Source organism: Malurus melanocephalus, unplaced genomic scaffold (assembly GCF_030028575.1).
Source record: "Malurus melanocephalus ecotype Western Australia unplaced genomic scaffold, MMel_1.1 scaffold_502, whole genome shotgun sequence".
NCBI classification, from domain to species: domain Eukaryota; kingdom Metazoa; phylum Chordata; class Aves; order Passeriformes; family Maluridae; genus Malurus; species Malurus melanocephalus.
The window spans coordinates 4,248-27,636 of record NW_026623734.1 but is presented as its reverse complement, the minus strand read 5'-3'; the positions used below and the strand labels follow the sequence as shown (position 1 = coordinate 27,636).

Below are 23,389 nucleotides of genomic sequence, written 5' to 3'. Positions count from 1 at the left end.
ATTGCATCTATTTTATGAAATTCTTTCCAGACATAAATGCACTCAGAGTGTCACTATGCATCATAACAGAAAGTGAAAACACTTAATATGTGCCATATTTTTATTGTTTAATCATAAACACATACTCAAATATTTATTTTGCTAAAATACTTTCGTATTTCTTACTTTAGATATTATTTATTTTAATTTATGGTTTTATTGTATTGTATTTGAATGTAATATATGAAAATTAATAAACTATATAATATATAGTATGCATACTTTCTATATATACTCACTCATAGAATAAAAATGTATATACTTATTTATACAAAATTTCCAGTCAGCTCCAACACAGTTAGTACAATGCTGACCTAAAGGTGTCCCTTCGTGGGACAAGGAGACACAGTCCATTGTCTGATGCCGGGGGAAAGCAGAACTAGTTTTTCCCCTTGATCTTTCTTTCCCTGTTTTTTGTCTTTTTCTGTCTCACTTCCCCACTTCCTTTATGCTGTAATTTTTGACCCTTCCCAAAGGCTGGAACTATTGCATGTTACACATGGGGTTTGGTGACTTTGGCCAGGCATGGAAGGCATGTGCTTTTTTCATTTGCATTCTTAGGAGTGGGAAAGTTCACGTGCAGGTATGACTGAGGGTGGATCGGGGTGCCTTGTTTGGGAAAATGAAATGGTAAAAGGAGGTACAATAAACCCTCCTGTGGCCCTCCAGCTGCTGAGGCAGCAGAAGCCGCTGTGGGACCAGGGCCAGACTCTTGGCAAATATCCTCTTCTTTAAAGACCAGATTGATACTATGAGCTGGTTCTGTGCTGCCAGCTGTGAGCATCACAAGCACAGCTGTGTGCACGAGAACCTTTCAATGGTCTGGGTCAAGGATTTCTAGGAGCATACGATTCACTGCCTGGTACTCTCTTATCGCCTGGGAGAGGGCATCAGGATCCATCATCAGGCGATGGAAGAGATTAATCCTCCTAGCCATTCTGACATCTTGGGGCAAACGGATCTCCGCTGGAAGCCTTCGGCTGCCCACAATAAAGTGTTTGAGGCATTTTTGTGCCACGCATAAGCGCAGGCACTCATTGATATCCAGTACTCGCCTCAGGAAATGTCTCTTTTGCCACTGTGACACTGGTAAAATGGTAAGGAGGTGCATGACAATGGTCTTCATGGTATAGGTAGAAAAGCCTAGACCCAGCTGAAGGCGGGTGAAGAACTGCAGGCATCTGAGGTGCCAACTGTCAGGGGGGGCCTGCCTGGCAATGTGCCTGAAGAACTTCATCTCTGCCACAGCAAARSTCTCAGTCCACATTGTGCTTGGGGTGASAATYGGACTAGACTGGCTGSTCACAAACACATCTGAGTCGCCTCGCCGCACCCCRAACAGCATCTCAATCTGGTAGCTTTGTGTACCGTTGGTCACCTTGAATTTGCAGGAGCGTGTGGAGGGCAGCAGCAATAAATGCCAATTGTGTGACTGAGGCAGAGCTGGCCAGATTGCTCTCACCAGTTGGTAAAACCAGCGGGTTGTTTTCTGGACATCGAGGTAGGAGCCGGTGCACAGGGTGTGAAGGAGACTGGGATCCTGMTTCMTCCTCAGCGCCTCTGCATGTTGGTGGAGGAAGCACAGCATGTTCCCACCTTGCTGCAGCTCTGTCAGACAGGTGCACTGCAGTTCCACAAGCACATGGAAGGTCCTGTTGGGCATCTCCCTTGCGGTGTCCACCTCCAGGGTGAAGGTGTGTGCACGAGGAGGAGTCAGGGGTACGAGCACGCGGTACTCAGCTTCCTTGACAAAGGCAGTCCAACCTTCGAAGGCACTGCCCACACCAATGGCTCGTTGGGGCATCGGGTAGAAACTACCTGACAAGACGTGTCTACAGAATTTGGTGAACTTGGCCATCAGGTGAGTTGTCCACTCGCAGCCTGATTGAAGGTCCTGTAGAGGCCACTCTATGCGCTCCACTAGCATCCTTCCTATGTTATCGTCAACATCATGCTCTAACTCATTTCGAGCATCATCTTCTTCATTGGCATTCAAATTTCCAAATGCATTTGCAAAATAGTTTTCTTCTCCATGCTCCACTCTCCTGTTTCCTGAGATAAACCATAGGACCAAGACAAGTAGCAAGAGCCAAGCAAGAGCCCAGACCTGCCCAAGCTGCAGGGCAGACCAGNGGTACGAGAACACGGTACACAACATCCTCCTCACGGGGACTCCAACCTTCAAAGGCACTGCCCACACCAATGGCTCGGTGCAGCACGGGATAGAAACTACCGGACAAGACGTGTCCACAGAATATGGTGAACTTGGCCATCAGGTGAGTTGTCCACTCGCAGCCTAATTGAAGGTCCTGTAGAGGCCACTCTATGCGCTCCACTAGCATCCTTCCTATGTTATCATCAACAACATGGTCGAACTCATTTCCAGCATCATCTTCTTCATTTGCATCCACATTTCTGAATGGATTTGCACCATGGTTTTCTTCTCTATGCTCCRCTCTCCTGTTCCCTGAGATAAACCATAGGACCAAGACAAGTAGCAAGAGCCAAGCAAGAGCCCAGACCTGTCCTAGCTGCAGGGCAGACCAGAGCAGGTCTCCCCAAGATGCCCCACTCTGCCTCAGGATCAGCTGCTCCACCTCCCGCTCCAGACGAATCTTCTCCAGTTCCTGCAGCTTCACATGTTCCTCCATGCGCAGAAGCTCCTTGTGATCCAAACCATCGCCCACGGGCTGCGGGTATGGGATGAGGATTTTCAAGAGCCTCCAGAACAGGATCACAAAGGGTACCATGGTCTGCAGGAGGATGGAGAGAAGGCCTTGAGGGGGCTGGCAGGGAGGCAGCTGGCAGTGGGGGCAGCAAGGATGGGAATCACAGGGTTCTGGGGGCAGGCAGGAAAGGGCCCCAGACAGCTGCCAGGAAGCGAGACCTGTCCTGCTACCCCAGCAGCAGCATAACTATGCCCTGCTCAAGGATCACCCATGAGGGGCTGTCCCTGCATGCAGGGGGAGAACCCAGCCCCAGGCAAAGCGTTTCTGCCCCAGCCCTTGCCCAGCCCAACGTCCCCGCCACAAGCGCACTCACCGCTTACTGGGGCTCTGCAGGGGCAGCGTTGCCTGTTGGGGACTTATACAGCTGCTTCCATTGTGACACATCCCCCACGATGTCACAGATGCCACAGCACATCACAGCCAGGCCAACCACATCAAGGCCAAGCCCTTCACTGGCTCAACCACTCACAGTGGCTCTGGAGTGCTGGTAAAGGTTGCCTTGGAGTGATTCTTCATTCAAAAACTTCTTTTGATCCTTCTTTTGTCTTTGTTATCATCTGCCCCCCATTGTTAATCTCACAGATACCCATGTCCCAAGGCACCCTTGAGCATCATTGAGTTCATGCCTTGACTCATCACTGGATGAGCTGCACTTACATCTCTGAATGCTCAAGGTTGGAGAAAACCCTGATGATCACATGGTCCATCCACAAACCTGACACTGCCTACTCCACCCATCAGCCAGGTCCCCAAATGCCAAATCTGCACGACTTTTACATCTTTCTGAGGGTGCTGACTCAAATGTTTCCTTGGGCAGCCTGTTCTCAAGCTTGAGAACCTTGTTGGTGAAGGAATATTTCCTAGAGATTCAATCTAAAACTCCCATGGAACAACTGGAAGTCATTTCCTGTGGTCATGTTGGCGGTTTCCTGGGAGAAAGCACAGATCTTTGATGGCCACTATRTCACAGATCTATGATGGCCACTTTTCTTTTCCTGCAATGACTTTGAGCTCCTGCACTTTGCTCTCCACACTGCATGAAGTGGCTGCATGAAGGAAGCGCTTCAATCAAATTCTTGATCTCACTACCTTTTTTGACAGGGAATCAAGGAATAATAGAAATGTGCCTTTACAACAGACGGTGTGAATCTGGTGTTGATAGGACCAGGCGTTTTTAGCTAGGGAAATAACGGAAGAAGTTTTCAGTACTAGAAATTGTTAGCAATTGACATGGACTGTTGCTCAGCGAAGGCCCTGTTAAATCTCTGAACTTAGAGAAAAAATAACAGAATTATGACTAATGTTTGGTTATATGCAAGAAAGAGAGGGTGCATATTCGAGGGGGCCATAGAAAGACAACCTAGGAAGTCTGCCCTTTCCATGTAACTCAGCCAATGACGGAAAGAAGAATGTGATGCACCTGGGAAATTAGGATAAAAAGGACATTGCAGCATCCAACATTGGAGAGACTCCACTGGAAGTGCCCCATGGCCTCTTCCCTTTTTCCCAATAAAAGTGCAGAACTCCTCTGTGTCTTTTTGGGATATAAACCTCTGGTGTGAATTTTTTTCCTCACAGCGAGATGCCGTAATCCTTCTGTGCCTGCTCTTAAGCTCTTCTCTGGTTACTCACACATGGAGAAGCCCTGTGTCCTTGCTGTTGCACGTGTCCTGGATCTGCCCCGGCTCTGCCAGCAGAGCTCCCTGCTCCATCTGGCACAGCCTCAGCGCCCGCCCTGTGCCCTCCCGCCCCGAGGGCTGTGCCGGGCCCTGCTCGCTGCCCTGATGGAGGCACTCGTGGCTCTCCAAGGCCTTCTCTGGGGCACCTTCGTGCACCCTTTCATTCCCTGCGCCACAAGAGCCCTGCTCAGGGGCTGTTGTAAGGGACTAAAGGGACAGMACCAGGGCCAGAGGCTTCCCACTGACAGAGGCAGGCTTAGGCTGCAGCTGTGGAAGAAATTGTGGGCTCGGAGGCTGCTGAGGCTCTGGCCCCGCTGCCCACAGGAGCTGTGGCTGCCCCATCCCTGGCAGTGTTCCAGGCCACGCTGGATGGGGCTCGGAGCAGCCTGGCCTGGCCCAAGGTGTCTCTGCCCTTGGCAGCAGGGTTGGGACAAGAGCATTTTATGGACCTTTCCAAACCAAGCCGTTCTGTGATTCTGTGATTCTGTGATTCTGTGATCACAGGGACAGCTGGGCTTGATTTCTGATTAGAACCAGTTCAGCACTGCAAGTTTGGTTGAGTTCAATGAGACTGTTGATGAGCCCTCATTCACAGCTCGTGAGATTTACCAATACTAGAGGTCTGGTTTAGATTAAAAAATCTTGTACGATGCAGGGTGTACAATACTGCATTTTATTGAAGCATAATCAAAGGAGTTTCAGGCTTGCCAATCTTAAATGCACTAACTATGGGCATTAATATGTGTGACAACAGACAGTGACAACGCTAAAGATGTGCTTTATTGATATTCTTTAATAATATTGGATCATTGAAATATTTATATTTATTATTTATCATGACATAATACTATATTTTCTTTGTATATTTATTTTAGTCTCTTGGTTTATTTTGACATATTTTATTATTATTATATATGATAATTTATAAGCCAAAATATATATAATATTTATACAGTAAAAATCTAGAAACTAAAAATCTAGAAATAAAAAATCTAGATACTTATATATACAGAATTTCAGGTCAGCTCCAACACAATTGGTACGATGCTGWCCTGGAGGTGTCCCTTCCCAGTACAAGGAGAAACACAGTCCATGGTCTGATCAGGGGCAAGCAGAACTAGATTTTCCTCTCAGTCTTTTTTTCCCTGTTTTTTTGTTTTTTTCTCAGAAACAATATGGGGATATGAGGCCTCGGAATCATTCCGGACATCATTCTGTACTTAGGCCTTGCTGGAGCCAGGGGCAGGATAGTGAGAGGCACAGCCCATGTTTTTCTCAAACAGCCCCATCAATTCTTTGCTGACTAAAAGCAACTCTGCTGCACATCTGACAATAAGCACAGTGACAGAGTACTGGAACACATTGCCCAGRGGYTGTGGARTCTCCCTCATCAGAGATAGTCAAGAATCACCTAAACATAATCCTATGCAATGTGCAACAGGGAGACGCTGCTGGAGCACCCATCGACTAGATGATCCCAATGGGATCACCATCAAACCTTAACTCTTCTGGTATTCTGAGTTGGGCATCTTTGCATAAGCTAAACCTCTGAGAGGGAAAATGGACTCTGAGAAAGACATGGGGGCAGTCACAGTCCTGGTGGTAATGGGACTCTCTCTCACAAGACCCTTGGCCACAGCATCTTCGGCTACATCAGGTTTGACACCCTGAGTGTGCTTTTGCTCTAGAGGAAAGGTGGGGCAGCAATTGAAGAGTGACATCTCCATGTCTGGCATGCTCAGGTCAGGATCAGCTTCTCCCCAGGGAGTGGATTCTCCATACTGATCCCAGAGAACATAAAAAGGAATACTGTTATTTCCTCTTGCATGGTCCCTGATCTTTGTAGCCACTGGATGCAGTGCTGGGGAGACTGTCGACATGACACTGCTGCTGCTGATGGCAGAGTGCTGCTGCACAGCGTTTTCCCTTCCCTCTCTGTATCCCACATTCTCCCATCTTTTCCCTGTACCATGATCTGGTTCTCTGCCACCAGCTGTGAGCATCAYAAGCACAGCTGCGTGCACAAGAACCTCTTTCAAAGGTCTGGGTTAAGGATTCTTGTAAACCGCTGCTGCAGAACATGGTATTCACTTATCGCCTGGGAGCGGGCACTTGGATCCGTCACCTGGTGATGGAAGAGGTTGTGTGTCGCAGCCATTCTGATATCTGGGGGCAAACGGATCTCCTSTGGAAGCCTCGGGTTACCCACAATAAAATGATTGAGGCGTTTGTGTGCCACGCATAAGCGCAGGCACTCTCTGATATCCAGSAGTCGCCTCACGAAATCTCTCCTGCGCCACTGTGACACCGGTAAAGTGTTCAGGAGGTGCATGACAATGGTCTTCATGGTATAGGTAGAAAAGCATAGACCCAGCTGAAGGCGGGTGAAGAACTGCAGGCATTTGAGGTGCAAACTGTCAGGGGGGGCCTGACTGTCAATGTACCTGAAGAACTTAATCTCTGCCACAGCAAAAGTCTCAGGCCAGGCTGTTCTTAGAGTGAGGGGTTCTCTTGACTCACTGCTTACAAAGACATCTGAGTCACCTCTCTGTACCCCAAACAGCATCTCAATCTGGAAGCTTTCTGTGCTGTTGGTCACTTTGAATTTGCAGGAACGTGTGGARGGCAGCAGCAATAAATGCCAATTGTGTGATTGAGGCAGAGCTGGCCAGATTGCTCTCACCAGCTGGTAGAACCAGCGGGYTGTTTTCTGGACATCGAGGTAGGAGCCGGTGCACAGGGTKTGAAGGAGRCTGGGATCCTGCTTCCTCCTCAGCTCCTCCTCAGGGTGGTGRAGGAAGCACAGCATGTTCCCMCGTTGCTGTGGCTCCCTCGGGCAGGTGCACTGCAGTCCCACATGGACACAGAAGATCCTGTTGGGCATCTGCCTTGCAGTGGCCAGCTCCAGGGTGAAGGTGTGCCCGCGRGGAGGAGTCAGGGGTACGAGAACACGGTACACAACATCCTCCTCACGGGGACTCCAACCTTCAAAGGCACTGCCCACACCAATGGCTCGGTGCAGCACRGGATAGAARCTACCCGTCAAGACGTGTCCAAAGAAAATTGTGAAATTGTCCATCAGGTCAGTTATCCACTCAGAGCCTCTCTGAAGGTCCTGTACAGGCCATTCTATGCGCTCCATTAGATTCCTTCCAATGTTATCATCAACATCATGGTTTGCTAGTTCGACTTCATTTGCATTATTATTGTTTTCTGCATTTGCAGCCTCATTGACGACTTCATTTCCAACATTGTTTTCTTCATTTGCTGCAACATTGTTGACTTCCTGTACATTGCCAGCTTCCTGTACATTGCCAGCTTCCTGTACATTGCCAACTTCCTGTACATTGCCATCACGATTCTGGTCTTCCTCCACATTTGCATCATTGTCTTGCTCTTCATTTCCAACCTCTTCATTTGCATCCCTATTTCTGACTTCCTCTTCATTTGCACCATCGTTTTGTTCTTCATGCTCCACTCTCCTCAGCCTCCTTTTCCTCCAAATAAACCATAGGACCAAGAGAAGGACCAGGAGCCAAGCAACAGCCCAGATCTGCCTGTCCTGCAATGCAGACCAGAGCAGGTCTCCCCAAGATGCACCACTCTGCYTCAKGATCAGCTGCTCCACCTCCCGCTCCAGACAAATCCCCTCCCATTCCAGGTGCTTCGCATGCTTCTCCATACGCAGATGCATCTCCTCATCCAAATCATTGCCCACAGGCTGTGGGTACAGGATGAAGCTTTTCAAGAGCCTCCAGAACAGGTATATTAAGTAAAACATGGTCTGTAGGAGGATGGAGAGAAGGCCTTGAGTGGGGCTGGCAGAGAAAGAGCTGTTGGTTGCTGAAGGGGGACAGGATCCTCAGGGATCTGGGGACAGGAAGGAAAGGACCCAGACAGCTGGCAGGAAGCAAGGGCGAAGCGTTTCTGCCCCAGCCCTTGCCCAGCCCAGCCTTCCCACCACGAGTGCACTCACCGCTCACTGAGGTTCTGCAGGGACAGCGTTTCCTGCTGGGGCCTTTTTTAGCTGTCCCCATTGTGACATGTCCCCCGCGATGTCACAGATGCCACAGCACATCACAGGCAGGCCAGCCCCACCCTTTGTCCCCACCCTGTCTCAGCCACTCAGTGTAGCTTGACTACCAGGCCAGGTACCCACAAAGTGCTGAGCTGCAGGTAGATGAAGGATTACAGGCATGGCTTCTGTGAGACATTTCTAGAAGGGTTATAGMTGCAGCTTAAGTAACTCATCTGCTGACACAATTCGCAGTGGAGTGGAAGATACGGCTGTGGTGGTTCTGAGTGTGCAGTACCACTAAAGGGTCTCAGTACTTTCAGTATTGTTTAGGAGGAGTATCCACCTATCCTTGACTCCCTGGGGAGCAGGTGACACTGGCCTGAGCATGATGGACATGAAGAAGATACTGCTTTATCAGCATCCAGAATTGTTGCCACACCTTTCTTCAACAGCAAAAACTCACTCTGGGAGTCAGATCCAAAGCTGAAGACGCTATGGCAAGGAGCCTGGAACTAGAGACTGGTGTTACCATGTGGACACTGAATGCCCTCCCTTTCTGAGAGAGTCCAATCCCTTTGGGAGCTTCACCCTGTGCAAAGATGCCAAAAGTGGCATCTTGAGCAAATGCTTCCTCTGTTGAGTGTCTGTCTCACATTGGTGGGGAATGCAGGCATCTGCTTGTGGTCAGTTGACCTTGGCTGGACAGAGGGAGAAAATAAAGACCAAAGGCTTGTGGGTTGAGACAAAAACAGAGAGATTGCTCAGGTTCATCTCGGGGAAACATATTTAATTTGCTACCAATCAAATCAGAGTGGGATAATGAAAAATAAAACCAAACTTTAAAATAACTTTACACACCTCTCCTTTCTTCTTTGGCTCAGCTGATAACCATTGCCAATGCCAATGAGCCAGAACTCACACAGCACTTGGGTAGTTCTCCATGCTGGGTTGACTGGCACAGCAGCCCTTACCTCGTGAACACCAGACCTCTCACCTCAGGCAGCTGCCAAAGGCAAGTGACCAGCTTCAGGATTTTCTTCAYTCAAGGATATCGGCCCATTTCCTTGACAGGTGATAGCTATCCGCAGGGATTTGGCTTTGCAGACCTGAAATAACAARCTAGGAAGTATGAGGATCCCTGCTGAAAACAGCTTTAGTCTAAGTGTTTAATAATCTGGCATAAGATCACAGCATAAAAACCAAAATGGCCCACGTTTGAAGACTGAATGTTCTGACCAGTTATAATGAATAGATATTTATAGGAGAACTGTAAGAAAGTGTCAAAAATACAGATCATTTCACGGTTTTAGCTCTAAGCACAACAGGAAGTACARCCACAATCACATGGCAAATCATTCCCATGGAAACTGATAATATTTTCCATTAAACTGGAATTTATTTTAGGCTATAATCTGCTTGAGGATGCAGATTGCATAATGATGCAGCAAGATAGCWAATGCCATATGTACAAAAAGGAGATGGCTGAACTGTGGGTATGACTGGAGTGTGGAGGAAGAAAAGCAGGACTCAGAGTAAGGGAACCCTGTGCCATCATGTCATGTCCCAGGCAGGAAATGCTCCCTGTGCTCCTTTACCACTGGGTCTCACTACCTGGGCTTCCCTGCAATGGACAGGGTAAATAATGCAGGTGGAAGAAGCCAGCATGGCTGCTCCTTCCCTGGTCCCTTAATTGCACCATGAATCTCTCCTAGCTCAGAAACAAAAAATATTAATTAACTGCCTTAGCAAACACGCTGCCTCCATGTCTGCCAAGCCCACCCAAGCTTCCCTTCCACCCTCCATGGCCCAGGATCCACCTCTAGCCCAAAGCAGGGCTGTCAGCCCTTGTTCCAGTGGCACTGCAGGTTGCCCATTCCAGCTTCCCCCAGCCCTTCCCAGCTTGGCCATGAGTCCCAGCAAGTCAAGCCCATCAGCAGACCAACATCCCTGCCAGGCTGAGCTGCAGAGTGACCTCCCAACTTGAATGCATCCTATCTCGTCACCATGAACATGCTCCATGAACACCCTGAAGGGTGTTCTAGCTGAGCCTGCTGAGAGTCTTCAGATCTGAGAAAAACAAAGGTCACCAGTCTTCCTTGCAATCAAAGGCTTCTGGAGATGCAGGTTCAAATAGAAAACCAGCTCTCTTGGAGAGGGGCTTAGAGGGAAACCCAACTTTGTATATAAATACATATTGGAGGAGACAGCATGAGAAAGATGAGGCTTCTTGGCATGTTACCCACCCAATCAAACCACTGCAACTGCCATCAATATCAAAATTCTCATGATCTTCCATGAGTTTCATTTTTTTCCATCCATTTTCCCCTCAGATGAATCCACTTGTATTATCTTCRTGTTCGTTTTGAATGATGAAGACTTGCTGCATTTGTACATGTAAAGGGCTTTTTCTTATTTCACAGGGCTGGGAGACTGTGAGACACAAAAGGATGGTGTCATAGGTGCCTTTATTTTATAGAAATAATTTAAGTCTGAGGAATAAGCACACCTTTGACGTGTAACTTCAAAAGAAGTTAMGGGAAATACGACACATCCTGTTTCTACAAACCCTTTTCCAGTAACCCTAAGGAAAATCTTCAAACATGTAAGGGTTTTGGAAGCTGCTTACCTTCATTCATAGCCTTCCTGTTTTCCTCTAAGGTCAAACAGATTTATATGTGAAAGGACAACCTGCACTTGACAGAGTGAAGCCATGTGCTGCTTCTTGTTTACAYCAGTTCTGAAAAGCTAATCCCAGAGTCTCTGCCTTTTCTTGGTATTTTTAAACTCAAGAAAAACACAAAGGCTTGAAGAGCAGAATAGGTGGTACATTTTAAATGCCTCTTCAAAGGGTGATTTGCTTCGGTGTTTTCTCATTATTAAAGTAGGGCATCTGCTGAAATAAAAAAAAAAAACTGTGCAAAAAGCAACTGAAAATGCTGAAAAATCTGAAGTCAAGTAAGTTAATGAGTGCTAACAATGTCCATGATGCAGCCAAGCTCAGACCTGTCTGCTGTCTGTTCTAAAATCAATGTCTTTATTTAAGGACTTCCCTCTTCCACCCTACAAAKTCTCCTTGAAGCTGATGGGAACAAGCTTTGACAATTACATTAATGATTTCTCAATGCATGAGAACCATCATTCTGAAATCAGCAGAGGCTACACTGCTGTAGGTAAGAGAATCACAGTCACTTAGGTTGGAAAAGACCCTTAAGATCATYGARTCCAACCMTTAAACCAGCACTGCCARGCCCACCACTAACCTGTGTCCCTAAGCACCATGTCTGATGACCTTACARGTMTTTYCCAACCTAAACAATTCTATGATTTTATRATTCCMCAGATCCAGKGGGCACAGCCACATTTTCATCCATCTAACTGTGCACCGCTGTAATCTATTTTCTTGGATATACTGCAAAGGAATTGTTGTCCAGAAGAACCTGTTCAGGCTTGGCRCATGTGCAGCCCACARCYATTTCCCTCTGTGTCTGAGGTTTTKCTCTGAGCTGTTGAAGCTCTGCAGTGCTGCTTGAACACAGTGGACAAGTGAAGCCCAAAAGAACAGACCAGCTGCATTTCCCTGAGGCTGCCCCTGAACACAGGGCAAAAAGGGGCTCCTGGGATCAGAGGTTTGCCTTAAAGTCCAGTTCTTGGACTCAGCAGGAGACATGGGGGCACAAAATGGTTTTCCAAGCAAACTCCCCYGTGCACCCCTTAGAGACTATCCTCACCTGTCCCCAAAGCCTTTTGAGCAGGAGATGGCCACCTGCCAGCTCCTCAAATCCTGACCCACTTTTCCTGAGAACTCAGCAAGGGACAGTTTCACAGACAAGAGGAAATCCCTAAACAGCATGCAGCCCAGAGAGTGGAAAGTTTTTTTCTCGTGGGGGTTGGGTTTGTTGTGGTGTTGGTGGTTTTTTTTTCACCCCAACTTCCCAATGAATGCATTTGGCAGCCTACTGTCCCTGCCAGTGCAGGATCCCAGCGGAAATCAGAGCTGGGAGGGCTCTTCCTGCCCGAGGGAGGCTTCCCAGGAGTGAGAGGGATTTACAGTCTCCACCTTTCACTCCCTGTCCCCTGTTGTGCTGCACTGAAGGCCATGTGCAGTGGCAAGCTGCAGACAGCTTTGCTGGTGGCCAGCTACTTTGTCTACCTGCTGGTGGGGGCTGCTGTGTTCCAGGCACTGGAGAGGACTGCAGAGAAGCAGGAGAAAATGGCAGCTGCCCAGATGAAAGAGGCTTTTCTGCAGAACTTCACGCAGCTCACGGTGGCAGAGATGGAGCAGTTCATGAAGGTAAGTGGAGCGCAGCAAAGTCCTTTGTCCCTCCTGTTTCCCCATCAGATGTTCTTTCCTACACAGGTAACTCACTGCTTTCCTTCTGATTGTGGTCATTTGGATGTTTCTGGCAAACTCCTCTCTAGTCCAAGCAGGCAGCTCACTCTGATGGTAAAATCAGCTTGTGTAGCTGGACAAAACCTTGTGTGTGTTAGCTGTTAAAAACCCCCACAATATCCTGTTTTTTTGGGGTTCTGCCTCCTGTTGATATCACTTTCAGTGCGGCTGTGCTTATACACAATGGGTAGCATGACAAGAAAAATGAGTCTGTCTGAAATGAATAGGAGTGGCTGCCACTTAAAATAGCATCTCTGACAGCATACAGGAACAATAAGGAAAGGGCTGGATGGAAAAAAAATAAAAAAAAGAGGTCCAACTAATTTCAAGGAGGGTGGCATGATCAGTGTTTAGTTTTTGAGGATGCTGCAGAAGTGAAACAAATGGCCTGGCCAGGGGGAAATGTTTCTGGCCATGGCACAGGAAGATAAAGATGAATATGGCTGTATCTTCAACCTGGGAATTTCATAGCTCCATCTGCTGCAATGCAGAAGAAAATGRGGAGTGCAAGCCCTGCTGGAAGCATTTCTACATGGGAAACTAAAGGGAGCTCTTAATGGGTCAGTTCACAGAAAGAGGCAATATGGGGAAGAGCTGGTGTTTCTAATAACACAGCCAGCAATTCAGGTCCTGTTTCACCCATGCATACATTCTCTTCACCTTCGTTGTTTTTTTATGGGTAGGGAGAAGGTAGAAAAACAAAAAAGGATGAGCCTTTCAAAAAAGAGAAAAAGATGAGCTTTTAAGACAAAGAAATCTTTGTGGAAGTGCTGTGAAAATTATTTTTGTTAGCCTCAATTTTCTGAGACACCAGTGAAAAACAGAGTGAGGGAAGAATGAGGGAAAACTTTTCTGGTATAATTTATTCCAACACGTGTCCTGCTTCTGGCAGGGCTCTGTCCTGAATTTTATCTTAGCTGTTTCTGTACAAACCAGCCTGYCTTCCAGATGTTTAGTCCAGTGTTCTCTGTTTGCTAAAGACAGGGACAACTGGATACACCTCGCTTTTAAAATTTCTTTTTAATGTTAAAAAAAAAAAAGAGATTATAAAAATATCAGCACTTAGAATTGAAACCGAGGAAGAGTCTGAAAATGCATGAAGTGATAAATGAACTGGAGAGGCGTGGAAGAAGCATCTAGTCAAGCCTGATGTGGCAGGGCAGTCTCAACTCAACCCAAACTATCTCTGACAGATGTTCCTCTAACCTCCTTGGAAAGGGCACTTTGTAAATGTGTGTGTAAATGTGTGTATTCATGCATGCAGTTTGGACAAGAGTGTGTGTGCCAGGCTTTGCAAATCAATGGACTTCCTCTGAATTTAACTCTGTGATGCTAATCAGAATACAGGCTTAAAATTAAATTCTCAGTGYACATCATGAGTACACAACTCACTGATGCACCCCTGGGAGGGATCAGTCACTGTTTCTGATCAGATCTTGGATCCACCATATGCCATCTCAAGGGCAAGTCCAAATCCAGCCCCCAGCCATCTCATCCTTTAAAAGCCATCCTCTGCCATATCCTAGTCACCCACAGGATCATGTTTTTCCATACTACTTGGCCTAAAGGAAAAAAGGTCCTTGGCTACACTAAAGGAACCAGTTCTCCATGCACTAGAGCAGTCAGCACAAACAGGGTAGAGGTTGAACACTCAAAACCACTGGATAACATTTTCCCAACCTTGGAGGTGAAAGTGTGAGTAGTGTCAGACCATTTCTGAAGTGAGGTGAGTGGTGTTCTGAGGAAAGGAGCAGTAGTTGGCTGAACCAACTTTTTTTTGCAGTATTATTTTTTTTGCAGTAGTATTTTTGCAGCAAGCACTTGAAAAAAGCAGTCATGATGATACCAAACTTTGCTTTGTCTCCCAGAACCTGATTGAAGCCATTCAAAATGGAGTATACCCTGTTGGAAATGAGTCACAGTTTGAAGAGAGCAATTGGGATTTCAGTAACTCCTTCTTCTTTGCAGGCACAGTTGTCTCCACAATAGGTAGGTCTAATGCTTTCCATTTATTTGTGCTTGTGTGTGATGATGCTTATTATATCTGGTTATTAGGACATGAATGGATAATACTTTTCAGGATMAAAATTCCAGCCCTTCATTGTCATGGAGGGCAAGCAGCCATGGATGTGGTCCTAAGACCTTATCACTGCACAGCTCTTCATGCATTATTTTGGCTTGTCAAGTAGCAGTGGCCTTTCCTRTTATTTCCCACTTGTTCTTTCTTTTCAAATCATCTGTTAACATGTTCACTCTGCTGATATTTGTGGGTGGGAGATAAACACCAGGAAAGCGAAGTTTATTCCAGGCTTTAAATCTGAGAGTGTTGTAAAGCATAAAAAATGCAAGGAAAGAAGTGAATTCTGCTGGGACCTGGGCACTGTCTCCTTAACCTGTCTTGTCTTGCTGTTTCACACGAAATGGAAGCATCCCTGCCAAACTTAAGCATAAAATCCATACTCTTGACACCTGCTTCACAGTCATGCAGTGGAAGTCAAACCTATGGTTTTTCAGAGTGAAGCTGAAGTCTCCCTCTACACCCTAAGCACATCTACTCCACTGATGTATGAGTGTGACATGTCCCAAGGCCCCCAGTAGTGTCCCAGCATCATGGGAGGTGTGTAAGTGTTGCATGAGCCCACAGGGAGATCTCCTGCTGTAGAAGGGCAGGGTTCTGACCCATCAATGACAAGTATTCATGGTTACAACATTCATTAGCAAATCCACTGCTTACCACTGCCTGTATTATCATAAATGCTCATTACAGCTTTCCCTGCCTCCCTTCTTCTGCCCTCGGCTTTATATACTGAGCATCACACAAGATAGTCTGGAATAWTCCTTGGATCAGTYGGGRTCAGYTGTTYCAGCTGTATCCTCTCCCAGCTCCTTGTGCACCCCCATCCTCCTCWCTGCTGGGGTGGGGTGTGGAGCAGAAAAGGCTTTGGCTCTGTGCAAACTCTGCAAAGCAGCAAGGAAAACATCTCTGAATTAGCAACACTGTTTACAGCAGAATCCAAGTCACAGCCCCATACCAGCTAATATGAAATATTTAACTCTGTCCTGCCAAAACCAGCAGAGGAACACAGGCTGTCCCAGAAAATGTACAAATTTGTCTGTGTTTCTGCTCCTTTTTAAGGAAGGTCTGTTATAAAGGTACATCAGGTACTTCCACTCCTCTTCACCAGCTTTTTTTTTGCATAATTTTTTTTAATATTTCTGCATCAGGGAGCACAAGACAGCTCATGCATTTGTGGATCTAGTAGCCAAAAAAATCACTCAGTTGTTTTATTTGTCTTTTACCCCAAAGCAAATGTTGCATTTTCCAAGTAACGGATGCCTTGAGATGAACTGTGCTTGGGAAATGCCTTTTTCCAGGGTCATTGATAGAGTGAGGACATACACAAAGTTCAGTGCTCTTGCACTCAGGGATGTACCTCATAGGGTCCAGGAGTCTTGAGGCTAAAGGGCATGTTTGGAGTTGTTCCAATACTTAGATAAATCCTTTCCTGGTGGGATTTAATTCTCTCTGGCATGAATAAATCAGCCATCAGCGAGGTCTGGACTAATTAACACCATCTATTCTAATGMACACTGCACTGCCTTGGGACATACCAGTTTATTGGGATTTAGCCAGGGAGGTCACTAACACACAGGCAGATCACCAAGAAGCTAGAGATGGCTGCATGTGGTTCTAACTGGGACTCCAGCCCTGATGTCTTCCAGATCCTCAGACTTCTATTTTCTGACTTGCCATAATTTGTCACTGCACAGAGCATGTTTCCCATAATTGCTTCTAGATTGTATTTTTGTTCCCACTGAGGCTGTGTTGGGAACACACAGTGCTCCCTGCGTTCCCCCAAACATGCAGGGTGAAATAGTTCATCTGCTYACTGCCTTTTTCAGAGGAAAAAAAAGAGTGCATTTGGGATGAGAAGCTTTAGCAACATCTTTTAGGATCAAAGGCAGGCTGGATTGGTGTAGGGGTGAATGTGACTGTGGATTGCTCCAGTTCTCTGGAATATCTCCTCTGACCCATCTTTTTTTTGTAGGCTATGGCACATTACATCCCAGAACTGCTGGGGGGCAGATCTTCTGTGTGTTTTTTGCTCTTTTTGGAATCCCTCTGAACATTGTTTTTCTGCACCGAGTYGGTAAGATGCTCTCACTGCTCTGTAAAAAGCTGGGAAAATTCCTGTACGAGAAAGGAATGAGRAAGGTAATTGGTTTTACTTACTCAGGCACACTTATATGCTCATTTCTRTTATTTTTCTCAAGTTTTATGCTGYYTTATTTTCAATTATATTTATTCTTGTGCTGTGTTAGATGTTGTGCCAGGCAAGGAAAGARACATTCCTCACTTGCAGAGCTAAGCAGGTGTCAGCCATAGAGGAGATWTTCAGAGAAAGGGATGCATTTTGTCTTCCCATCGAGATGGCAGACACCCAGCCCCCTTCAGTCATCAGTGGAGAGTGGGCATCCAACCCCACTTCTTGAGACACTTATCTCAGGAGCTAACACTCTAGGGAAGTGCATGCATCCCTTTAAAACCAGTGAGGGTGATTAAGCAACTCATCTTGAGGCAGGAAAACGCAGGTGGAGCTGTGAAAAACTGTAAAAATTAGGTGAGGTGTAGAGGTTTCAGTGGATATTGACTCAATGTATAGTGTGTTACCCCTCCTAACTGATTACCCAGTCCTTCAGTCCCTCTCCACCCTTAACTCTGRCAGGAAGAAAGCATCAGGCTGAAGTTGTCCATTTGAGCCAGATAAGCCAGACTCAGGCATGTACAAGATGCATGAAAAGTTATCCAACAGTTGCCACTGATTCCCAGGCAATCTGGATTTAGAAAATTCTATTCATAGAAACTATGTGTGTCTGGGTGATAAATCTTTACWTATAACAAGTCTTTTTCTCCAGTCAAAGCTTCTTCATGGGAAATAGAATGGTTCAAAAGTCASTGTCCAGGCTCTYCTTTATCAGGAGCTCATTAGTTAAAATTCTTGTAGTAAGATATGTGCTGGGTAGGAGCCAAGTTGTGGCATTGAWGCATTGAGAAATAAAGTCAATAATCAAGACTCTTAAAGATAGTACTGTCAGAAATGGTGCCATTATTCCTTTTATAAAAAAAAAAAAAAGACTGCTTTCCCAGGCAAATTTGAATGTTCTTTAGGTGCCAACCCCAAATACCTAAAAATTAAAAATGAGGTTGTCTTGTGATAAATGGAAATGGTTTGACTCTGGTAAATGTCTTTAGATAGGAATWCCTTCTGTAGTCGTGGTCATTGATACAATCAGATAAAACACYACATCTTCCAGGGTTACTGTGGGCATGGCAACACCCATAATACCTGGCTTCCCCCTGCTGTCAGAGGTATTTCCAGAGGAAAAGCACTCAGTAGAAATCCTGCAATCCCTCTGGTCCTAGATAGCCACCCACTTTGAATTATCACCATTATGTGTATCTTATTTATGTGTCAAATCATGATGCTAATGAAACTGTTTTGTTTTTTCAGAAGAAGATCAAATTTCTGACCCTTTTGTTCTTCCTGGCAACGGGGATCCTAGTTTTTCTGTGCTTGCCATCAGTTTTCTTCCAGATAACAGAGGGCTGGTCCTACAGYGAAGGAATTTACTTTGCCTTTATCACCCTCAGCACCATTGGCTTTGGAGATTATGTAGTAGGTAAGGGTGATTCCAGAGAGGAAATATGTCAAAACACCTGGGTAATGACTGTAATTCCCATGGGCTGACTGAATGCATGGTAGAGACAAATCTGTCAGAGTCTTTGACTTGTTTTTGCCTTGTATAGCTCTGGGGAGAAATACTTGTTTCTCTGGGACTGAATGTGCTGATAAAAGCATTCACAAAATTGTCTAAATWTAATGAAATGGGGTAATTTGGGGTGCAAAGAAGACATTTTGGTGAGGRAAGGRAAAGTGYAGGGGGAGAATTCAATGATCCTGGGACAAGGCTTGTATCACTGCTTTAGCCATCTGAGACTTGTGTTTCACAGTGTAGAGYRAAGAAATAAATRATCATRTTTCAGAATATATGACTTCACACARCAGACTGAGAGRTGGAAATCCCTGTCACAGGRAGGTGGGGAAATCTACTCACACTTTCAGAAGTGGGGCCTAAATATATACATTGCTGCARAAGTGGCCTCCTTTAGTCCCCTGAGCATCTCTGGAGGTTTTCTATCTTCACAAGCCAGAGCTTAGGATTTCCCCAGAAACACTGTTTAAGCTGCACTCAAGCATGCTGGAATGCTTCTTGAAAACATTTCTTTGCATCTGCTGGACAAAACACACTCTCTGTGGAGTAAGTTTCCAGAGGAACTCCAAAATGATCACCAGGAGCTGAATCAGTGTCCACAGAAGAAGCAAGAAAACACCTGGACTCCATGGAGAATCCAAGATTTCTCTACAACAACCTGTCCAGCATAAGGCTGATGACTTTGGCAGAGGGAGCCCACAGACATTTCCAGACACTGATGYGTCACTGCTGACCATAATTTCTCTAAATCTACTCCTTCAAATATATAAACTGTGCTATATGGAAAGGTGGAGAGTAGCTGGTGCCATGCAGGAGAAAAACTGAGCATCAAAATGGTGCATCCTCTTTCCTTKTCCAAATCACAGATGTGTTCCAATAATGAGACCAAGTCACAGCCTGAAAACCATGACCTTCACAGCACTTTCCTCCTCTGCAGACATATTGCTTTACTAATACAATCAATTGTATTTYAACTTCTTAATTGTTATTTAAAAATAACAGTTAGATAGGCCTCGTGGCTCTGATTTCATTAGGATGATTTAACTGGAGCTGAAATATTTTTCCATGTCAGTATTTATCTTAATTTGCCTTAACAACAATAATAAAATGTTGATAAGTTTAATGCTTCACATCTTCACGATGAAGCGAGCAGAATCAATGACTGCTCTGAGAATTATTTACTGAGAATTGCTTACAGATGACAAATGGTTTTGCACTGGCCACGTGGAATAAAACAGGTTTGAGCTGATTTGCATTTTAGTAATTCAGAACTGGTTTGTAGCTGAGCCTGTTTAGGGTAGGGAGAGATGCTAGGAAGATGTGACAGCCTGGATTTAACTGTTGGGAATGCAGGTGCCTACAGGTGATTCCTCTAGGGTGACACTCCCYGTGGTTTGTTAACTGTGTATTCCCTGCTCAAGTCCAATTTTGGGTTAACATTACAAAGGTTATGGTTATACAAAGGTTATACAAAGCACAAGGAAATGCTTTCTACCCAGGCTGAAAATGCCTTTGCCAACTCAAGTCCAGCAGAAGAAAAAGAAACACCTGTTGGGTATCTTTCCATGAGGACAAACCTGCTCGCTGCTGCCTCATTTCCAGAGGTTTTGGATAAACAAAAAACAAAAATCTTGCACATTCATCTATGCAGTACCAGTCACTKCAGGACTTGAAAAGAGTTGCCAGCACTCCAGCTCTTTCTAGGCAGGTTCACAAAGGGAAATGATCCACGAGGTTYATGGTGATCTCCCTGTCCATGCACATTGCTGTGTTATCAGCTTGGCTCTGACTTAGAGCACTCCAACATCACCAAGTGCACCTGCAATGCCAGGGCCACATCATCTGTATCATGATGACAATGTTGTGTGGGGCCAAGTTCACTGCTCTCTGGGGGGGTGGGTTGCTGACATCTGAAGGATCAAACAAAATGACCCTGCAGAGCAGTGGGTGTGAGATCCTGSCTGATGCTAAGGGGATCAGACTGCATGAAATAAGCTTGGGTCCACTGGTTTCCAGCACAGAAAGTTCTGTTCTTGGCATGTGTCAGTGAATTATCATCAGGCACATGGTTTTTATAATGGAGGAAGATCCTGGAGCCATTCAAAAGTGAGGTAGGAATTGCAACAGCTCTCTTTTTGTGGTAGCTGTAATTTAAAGGAAATAATTATGATGTTATAATAACACTCTAGAAATACCGGGAATTAAAATAACCCAGATAATAATAGTTGTGTGGTTATTGTGGCCCACTGTGCTCTGCTTTTTGTGCTTTGGGATTTTGGGAATAATTCCAAGATAATACAATACAATTTAACACTACTTCCCACGTCATTTCATTTACCTGTACGTGCAGCAGTTGAACTGGGATTGATATGCACTAAGGGGAAAAAATATCCTGCTCTGATGGTAATTCACCTCAATCACAGAATCATAGAATCACAGAATCATAKAATCACAGAGTGATTCACTTCCATCCCAGTGTGTCATTTGATAGACCAGCATATTTGCATTGTGCTTATTGCATATTTCAGTTTATTGCAACAATGAGAGAATTGCCCAGCCTTAACCCAATGATGTGGAACTGAGAATCTCCACTACAGTGAAAAAGTCACCTTGAAGTACTGAATATAAAACAYTGAATGATGAATTCATAGGCTGTTYCACTTAACACTTGCACAGTTCCACTTAACACTTGCACAGCAATTTTAACTTGTTAATTTTCTTCTTCTTTGTCTCCCCTTATCTTCAGGCAAACAGTCTGACAGGAAATACTTTTCCTACTATCGAGTGCTTGTGGCCATTTGGATTCTTTTTGGCCTTGCCTGGATAGCTCTGCTSTTTAATTTATTGACAACGGTACTAGAAGACACTGAAAAAATAATTGTCAAGGATCTCCAGCAAATTGGAAAGGTGAGTAAGGACAGTGTAGGAAGCCAGCAAAGAAGATGCTGGCCKGTTCAATTTATTCCAGAAGAAGACCTGCTATCACCACGTGCTGGAGGGGATGCACAGAAAATGGAGCCATTAACAGCAGATTCTGAACACACAAAAAATGAAACAAAAGTGTTTTATAATAGCAAAACTAGTGCCATAACMTGTGAGAATTGAATTCTTCATTGGAGAATTGCTAGTTAATTATTCYAAAGAAAATCCCATAGAAATAAAATTTCTCCTAGCTTTTGCTGAGATATGACCTTTTAGAACTCAGTACTTAMAGTTACACAAAGCCTGAATATTAATGGTAAGAAATTTGCTCCTCAGTTTGCAGCTAGRTTGTGCTAACAGCCTGAGAAGTGCACTTGCTTTGCAAGGTGTTTTTAAGGTGCTTTCACATAAAATGCAGAGGAAGGGCATGGAAGAGCTTGCTGGTTCTGTTTGGATTTTGCAGCTTGCAAGAAATCATGTCTCTTCTAGGAACTGACATGCACAAGCTTTTCTGAGGCATTGCATAGCATCTTTGGAAGAAGAAATAAGGGTATATAATTTGATAGATGCCTGACTTGAGCCATCATATCAGATAAGGTGTTRTGGTCTGAAAGACATGTTTAAATGATAAGAGCTGAGCTCAGTTCAGAGAYACTAGAAGCATCTAATGGACAGGGTTATGAAAAGGTTAGCATGTTAGAAATTATTAATTCTACCTCTTCCTGTTTTATACTAAGATGAATAAAGGCAATTTCAGCTTTTATCCCCATGGCTCTGGAAAACCTTTCTGATGGTGTTTATAAAGAACACAAAACCCCATGTCTTTAATTCAATTTTTAGAATAATTTTATTCTGAAAGCTTTTCATAAGAACAGAGAATTTGAAGGGAGGAGTCCTTGCTGCTGTGTTTGGATTCTATAGGAACTGTGAAGCCATTTGGCAATGATTCTGTGCTGCTGTGGCTTTCCAAGGGTGAGCAGTGTCTAAACCTTCAGCCAGGTTAAAATAAAGGGTGTCAAATCTGGGCATGGTTTTTCAGAYGTGCTGTCTGGTTTGCAGGCCATCTGTGGGTGAAGACTCTGACCTTTTGAGGATTGATCCCTGTGTCACAGACCTTCTGTGTGCCAAAAGTGCATGAAAACCCAACCCTGAGAGCTGGCAAAGCAGCTGGGGCAGACACAGACACAGAGGTCAAACATCCCACGTGTGTGTATGGTCACACCAAAAGTCAGTCCAGTCCAACACCATCTCTGCCCATGCCTGATGTGTCCCCCAGCAGTGCAAGGATCAGACAGCTCTGCCATTCCCTGGCACAGGGTTCAGCCCCTCTTCCAGCAGATGGTGGCACAAGGCTGCCCAAACAGGACGTGTGGTCTGAACATCAAAATCCACGAGCTTCCCAAATGCTGAACTCCCACCAGCCCTCCCCAGGCACTCCATAGCTTCAGTCCACCAAGTCTCTCACTTTGATAATACTGAACTTGTCACCTGACAGGTTTTTGTGAGCCCCTCAAGCTCCTGTTTTGTCAGACTGAATAATTATTTTATGCTCACCCTCCGGGTGTTAGTTACAGCATGACCAGCCCATGCCAGAGTTATTCCTGTATGAAAGGGAGAATAAATTACAGCTATAAAGCAATTTCAGGTCATAAAGATGCAATCAGCCTTGAAGKTGGATTCATAACTATTTCAGTCAAACAGAACCATGCTTGTTGCCAAAGCAATCCTGCTGGTTCAAGACCTGGCATGTAGACCTGACCAAATACGTATTTTTCTCCCTCCACAAATTATTTTCCAGTCTTACCTTCAAGGCTGACTTCTCACCTCATTTGTCTCA

General features: G+C 45.3%; 3 protein-coding genes across 3 annotated transcripts; 1 reads left to right on the top strand and 2 right to left on the bottom strand.

Annotated features, from left to right (window-relative positions):
- Nucleotides 1-853: 853 nt before the first annotated feature.
- On the bottom strand, nt 854-2,789 carry LOC130582503 (inositol 1,4,5-trisphosphate receptor-interacting protein-like 1). Its single transcript, XM_057381249.1, has 3 exons — nt 2,612-2,789; nt 2,219-2,506; nt 854-2,091 (listed from the first exon to the last, which is right to left on the bottom strand). Exons 1-3 carry the CDS (start codon nt 2,787-2,789, stop codon nt 854-856), a joined length of 1,704 nt encoding a protein of 567 aa, XP_057237232.1.
- A 3,693-nt stretch (nt 2,790-6,482) lies between these two features.
- On the bottom strand, nt 6,483-8,192 carry LOC130582512 (inositol 1,4,5-trisphosphate receptor-interacting protein-like 1). Its single transcript, XM_057381265.1, has one exon. The coding sequence runs from the start codon at nt 8,139-8,141 to the stop codon at nt 6,483-6,485; it is 1,659 nt and encodes a 552-aa protein (XP_057237248.1). The 5' UTR covers nt 8,142-8,192.
- A 4,280-nt stretch (nt 8,193-12,472) lies between these two features.
- On the top strand, nt 12,473-22,898 carry LOC130582509 (potassium channel subfamily K member 16-like). The gene is made up of 5 exons (XM_057381259.1): nt 12,473-12,756; nt 14,724-14,844; nt 16,905-17,071; nt 18,369-18,537; nt 21,377-22,898. The coding sequence occupies exons 1-5, from the start codon at nt 12,562-12,564 to the stop codon at nt 21,733-21,735; spliced, it is 1,011 nt and encodes a 336-aa protein (XP_057237242.1). The 5' UTR covers nt 12,473-12,561; the 3' UTR covers nt 21,736-22,898.
- The last annotated feature ends 491 nt before the right edge of the window (nt 22,899-23,389 follow it).